The sequence below is a fragment of the Setaria italica genome, chromosome V (genome assembly GCF_000263155.2).
Source record: "Setaria italica strain Yugu1 chromosome V, Setaria_italica_v2.0, whole genome shotgun sequence".
NCBI classification, from domain to species: Eukaryota; Viridiplantae; Streptophyta; class Magnoliopsida; order Poales; family Poaceae; genus Setaria; species Setaria italica.
The window spans coordinates 953,442-959,441 of NC_028454.1; the positions used below are offsets into that span (position 1 = coordinate 953,442).

Sequence of the window (6,000 nt, forward strand, 5' to 3'; positions counted from 1 at the left end):
TTCGTCCTTAGCTTTCCAATGGATCAAAGAACGCATTGTTTTGACGTTGTATGAAGGAGATATCGTTGTTTCGGTGCAGGGTGGTCGGCTGACTCCAAACCGAATGCTAAGTTCAAGTTGACAACGATGCTGGGGATGGCTCATGTGTATCCAGTGTGTGGATGTTCTCATCACGCAGGATTGCTCCTGGCGAACCGACGAAAGAAACCTTGGAGGCGCGACACCAATATTTTTTTTTGCCATTCCACTCTTTTTTTTTGAAACGAGCCAGCAGGAGAGCTGCTGCTATATTAATAAAGGGGAAAGTCCGATGGGCAAAACAAAAGAAGTTATGTACACACTGTACACTCACATCCCAGCTAGCACCCGAGAGGAAGGAAACGGAGCGTCACAATGTACAATTAAGTACGCTTCACGACCGCTATTAACCGCTCGAGGTGTTTAGCCGCTGCCGCCACCCTTGTATTTGCCTCGTCTCTTATCTTGGCCACTAATTGGTTGAGGGATTGTTCCTAGTGTTTGAAAATCCATGCATTGCACTCCTTCCATATCTCCCACATCACTAAGATTATTAATGTTCTCAAGCCTTTCTTATCAACAACTTGCCCGCCCCCTAAAGTTGACCACCAGTCATGGAGCGTGTGTTGTGGAATCTAACAGTTTGGGTCCAAGTCTACACACCTCATCCATGCACTTACCCGATACCAGATGGTCCTCGTGAAGCTGCATTGAGTGAATAGGTGCATTCCAGTCTCCTGAGCTGCATCGCAAAGAACGCAACGTGGATTATTTGGCCATCCCCGGTGCGCTAGACGGTCTGTCGTCCAGATTCTGTCCTGAATGGCCAGCTAGCTGAAGAACTTATGCTTTGGTGGCGCCCACGGTTTCCAAGTGAGTGCCTAGAAATTAGTCGTCATGGATCCAAAGAATTGTGCCCATCTACCGTCAACTTCCACAGGATGGTGTCCTGGACTCGTGGCCTAAGTTGTAGTTGGCTCGCTGCCATCCATAGTCGGTGGTACTCTATGAAGTGTGTTATTGAGAGACCATGATGAAGGAGGTCTAAATCAGCGATCCAAGCATCATCGGTGAGGGCTTCGCGCAGTGATCTGTTCTTTCTTCTTGAGATGTTAAAAAGGTTGGGCGCCATATCTCTTGGCCTTTGGCCGTCTATCCATCCATTGTCCTAGAACAAAATTTTGTTGCCGTCACCAATTGTTAAAGTCGTGGCTGCCGCAAAAAGCATACGGTTGGCTTGCGTGCAGGGGACGTCACAGTCGTCCCAAGGTGTACCCTCATTCATCCACTGTTGCCATAGCCAGCGTAAACGTAGAGGCCTGGAGAATTTTGCCATATGAAGCACTCCTATTCCACCTCCTTTCTTGTGTCTGGCTGTCCGAGTCCAGTTGACTTTGCATTTTCTGCCGGTTAAGCTTTCATTGCCGGCCCAAAGGAATTTCTTCCTCTTAGCATCAATGATCTTCATGATCTCCTTTGGCATTCCACTCCTTTTAGGGTAGAGCTAATGGAATGGACGTGGTATGCATTATTGTGCGCGCTGTGGCGTTGTTTCCTACAGTGGATGCTATCATTCGGACAAACCATTCTTTGCTAACCTCGTCTGAAAGTTTTGCTTCCCTGTGCCGTCACAAAATGTAAGCGGAACAAAAAAAAAATCATAGATACACACACCATTACAGTAGTGCTAGTATAGATAATAACCACAACAGGTTCTAATGCGTTATAGTCCTAGTACATAAACTCACGATAGCTTCAGCACATTACAAGGTTCAGCCAGCACGACTTTATAAAGCTCAAACGGTTGAGCCAAACGCACAAATTCAAGTTTAAGCGGTTCATCCTAATATTATTATTACAAAACAAGCAGAGTATGATTTCCGTTGCAAGCCACGGTCACAAGGATCGTATAGCACCGACCACATATCTTGCTTGCTATCTTCTCCAGGTTGTATCATTTAATTTTTGCTCAACACAACGACCAAGCATCATTTCAGTTTCAACCACTGCCGCAAAGCTAGTAGAGATTTAATTCTGCACACTTGTCAAGCCTTGTCTGGATTGTATCGGTGTCATTGATCCCAACCCCCTAGAAAAAAGTTGTAAACAAATTTGTTATAGTAATGTAAATTTTTATGGCAGCAACTTTTAGAGATAGATAAACAACTTACATTCGATTCAAGCCATCGTCCCAATAGCCGCCTCACACATTCAGTACTAGCAGCCTCACCAATGCCATACGTCGTTCCGGTAAATACACCAATAGCACAGTGAGTGTCAAAACGTATAAGGGGACCTCCCGATGCACCCCTGATCCCAAAGCAATTGTGCTGAACAACAATACCATCGTGTTCTGTATGGTCTGGGGGACCCCTTCAGAAAAAGGAAAAGGAAGGAAAAGATTAGTATAAAAAAGTTTAAAGTTTACACAAGTAAAACAAAGTTTAAAGAAAGCAATGCTTACACAATATATCCACCATAGGCTGAAGGTTCAATAGCTAACAATGGTCCTTGCCTATTTAAGTATAGTGGAAGGTTGATAGGATTATAATATCCCATCAAAGTGACAAGGGTTCCAACCGCTGCTGGTTGAGGAGAAAATACCACACAAGGAAACTGATTGACCGATATCATCGTTTGTGGAGGCACATGCACACTTATTACTTGTACATCAGGTTTCTTAAGGTACTGATGAGCATAAGCAGGCGCATCCAAATGTGTACCAGGAAGTCTCACCATTAGATGCTCATCATTGTTAGCATTATTTACGTCCTCTATAACATGCCTACATGTTATTACTAAAAATTTGTTTTCTTGCACCTTTTTGTGGATGATAAAACCGCTCCCAAAAAACCTTGTCACTACTTGATCCGGTTGCCCTCTGACCACTGACCTTTGTATACGTTGTCCTAGTATTTGGACCACTGACCTTTGGAAAATCGGCTGTATGCCATTAGCAGCAAGTCCAGGCCGTGGGTCGTACATATTGGCGACAACTGAACATAATTAAATTCAATCAGAAAGATCAAAATTATTTCAAAAGGTTATACCATAAGAGTGACATTGAAAACAAATAAAAGCATAGAGGTACTACTGGAATAATTAATTTAGAACAATCATTTTGAAGTCAAGATTACAAAATTTACCATTAAACGTGTATTACTTGACAAATGTAGTTAGGAAAGTTGATTCCAGATATAGGCAGTGATGTATTCAGGGGAGGAGCCAGGATTTGGCCATGGAGGGGGCCAAGTAGAAAATAAACTTATAAGTTTTTTCGAGATATAGAATATACATGAATCTGGTATATCGAGTATGAGAAATATATATTCTAGAAGCAAGTCTACTAGCTTAGTGATGCTCCCTTCTATAGCTTCTATAGAAGCCCGTTCATTTTGAGTGAAGAAAAGAAACGACTTTATGCTAGCACTACAATATAATGCGCATGGCAAGGGATAACCGGAGCCGGACAAAGCCATACCAAATAGGTCCTACTAGCAATAATGTCCAACAAATTGAGAGGAAGGGAATTAGATCTTTTTCGCACATATTCATAGCATCTAACGTTCTTGTATTTGATAAACCTAATTGTCCTCAGCTGGACAAATAATGCACACTAAGGTGCAGTGCAAAAAGATTTAGTTTGATCTTTGGACGCTCGGAGGTTCATTTGTAGGCTCATAGTTAGTTTCTGTTTGTCTACTTGGACCTTGGAATGACGCATTACATCCGTAGAGAGCAATTAACTCAGTACACAGATAGCTAGCTGCATGGATCAGCAATTCAGCACAAATAAAAAATGTGGCGTTGACCTTGGGAGGCTAAAATGCATTCTTTGTTCAGAATGCACACACCCTGCACTTACAACCGAGAGATAGGATCAATTGCAACTTGATGAAATTGATTGCAACTGGACCGAACTAGTTGCAACTCGGACTTTAGCTAGGTCCAGTTGGATCCAGCCATGTTCCATTCAGACTGAGCTCGTTGCAGCTGCACGCTTACTCGTTGCATCTCGGATCGTGCTAGTTGCTACCATCAGACTTAGAGGGTGTTTGTTTCTTTAGCACCTCCTAAAATTCATGTCACATCGAATGTTTAGATACTAATTAGGAGTATTAAACATAGATTAATTATAAAATCAATTGCACAGATGGAGACTAATTTGCGAGACCAATCTATTAAGCCTAATTAGTCCATGATTTGACAATATGGTGCTACAGTAAACATGTGCTAATGATGGATTAATTAGGCTTAATAGATTCGTCTCATGAATTAGCCTCTATCTATGTAATTAGTTTTATAATTAGCTCATATTTAATTCTCCTAATTAACATCTGAATATTCGATGTGACATGAATTTTAGGAGGTCCTAAATAACCAAACACCCCCTAAACCAGTTGCAACCAGAGACTAAACCAGTTGCAACCACGATCCGAATTGCAACTAGTAAGCGTCCAGTTGCAATAGGTTCGAACCGACTTGCGAATGGCTCAGTTCGAATCCCAACTGGTTCACGTCGAGTTGCAACCGGCTTGATTCAAATTGCAACTAGTTTGGTCCAGCTGCAATCAGTTCCGTCGAGTTGCAATTGATCTTGTCTCTCAGTTGCAACTGTAGGGTCTGTGAATTTTGAACAGAAAATGCACCCATATGCATTTTAACCTCACCATACATACATACATACATATATATATATATATATATATATATATATATATATATATATATATATATATATATATCTTTGACGCGCACACGCGAGAAATCACAGCATCATTTTCTACATTGATATGTTGCTAGTCGTCATCACCACACATCCACCTTGGCTTGTCATAAAGTAAGGACAATATTTACTGTCGACACGGCCCAACCACTGAAAACGATGGGGCGGTGGCATGGCTCCAAAATAAAATGATAATAGTTTTTCTCCAACTTTGACCAACAATATTTATTCAATTAATTAGTTAAATAAAGTAGAATAAGCACTAGATTTATCATCAAAAGTACTTTAAACATGTCTTCTATGTTCATCTATTTTTCATAGATATTTGTAGAAAAAACTAATAGTCAAACAAATGAAAAAAAGTCAATTGCCACATGTATTAATTTCAAAACGGAACCAGTATCATAATGAAATATGTTACAGTAGTCTAAGTAGCTTCTTTACTTCTTAGGATGTGGAACATCGCAAAAATCTAAGCCCTTGGATTTTAGAAGAAATAAAATAACTGCAGATGGAAAAACACCGTACACTCGTGCCGTCTGAGAAAAGCTGCCATGCCTGTGACGCATATATGGAAGTACAAAGCCACCATGGATGTAGGTTCTGTTTGGTACTATTTGGTAGGGCATTGGCTTCTACGAAAGGGCTTTGGTTTTAGCTTGTCTATTAAAATAGATTTGAGATTTCATTTTTTTTTTGCTTATGGCTCCTAGTACAAAATGAGGAGGACGGACATTTGGGTGGATTACTGTGTGAAGCCCTTTTGGTTGAAACCATTTGGTATGGCTTCAAAAAAAACCGAAGAAGTAGTCTTGCTAAACAGCCCGTAATCTAAAACATAAACAAACAAAAAAGATTTAGCACTGAAATCCGATTCCCCTCTTGTAGCGCGGACCGCGAAGTAAAGGGGGGTTGGCTAGGCTTAGCGCCAAGGTTAGCAAACACGGTGATTATTTCTTCAAGCACAATATATAGTCATTGAGTAAATTTGAATGTCATTATGGAACCAACCACCAAGGAGATATAGGTATAGCAGTTGTGTGCTATATAAGAATTTGACATATCCGTGCATCAAGCAATGTGTAGTACATATGATTGTTATTACTTTTATGAAATAATAATGACACGTGCCAATTTATTGTTATTTTCATAAAACGTGGTTTCCATGCTTTCGTGTAGCATGCTAGTTATGCACTGAAATGTTATTAGCGACATGTATTTGAGCAACGTAATGACTAATAAGAGTTAAAGATCGA

General features: G+C 40.6%; 1 protein-coding gene across 1 annotated transcript in view; it reads right to left on the reverse strand.

Annotated features, from left to right (window-relative positions):
- Nucleotides 1–1,694: 1,694 nt before the first annotated feature.
- The window catches only part of LOC101783650, a 6,123-nt gene continuing 1,817 nt past the window's right edge, over nt 1,695–6,000 (reverse strand). The window contains exons 2-4 of the mRNA XM_004967389.3: nt 2,948–3,014; nt 2,190–2,391; nt 1,695–2,107 (exon numbers count right to left, since the gene is read on the reverse strand). Of these exons, the coding sequence (XP_004967446.1) occupies nt 2,036–2,107; nt 2,190–2,391; nt 2,948–3,003 (330 nt within the window). The 5' untranslated portion in view covers nt 3,004–3,014 and the 3' untranslated portion in view covers nt 1,695–2,035. The remainder of the gene's footprint in view (nt 2,108–2,189; nt 2,392–2,947; nt 3,015–6,000) is intronic.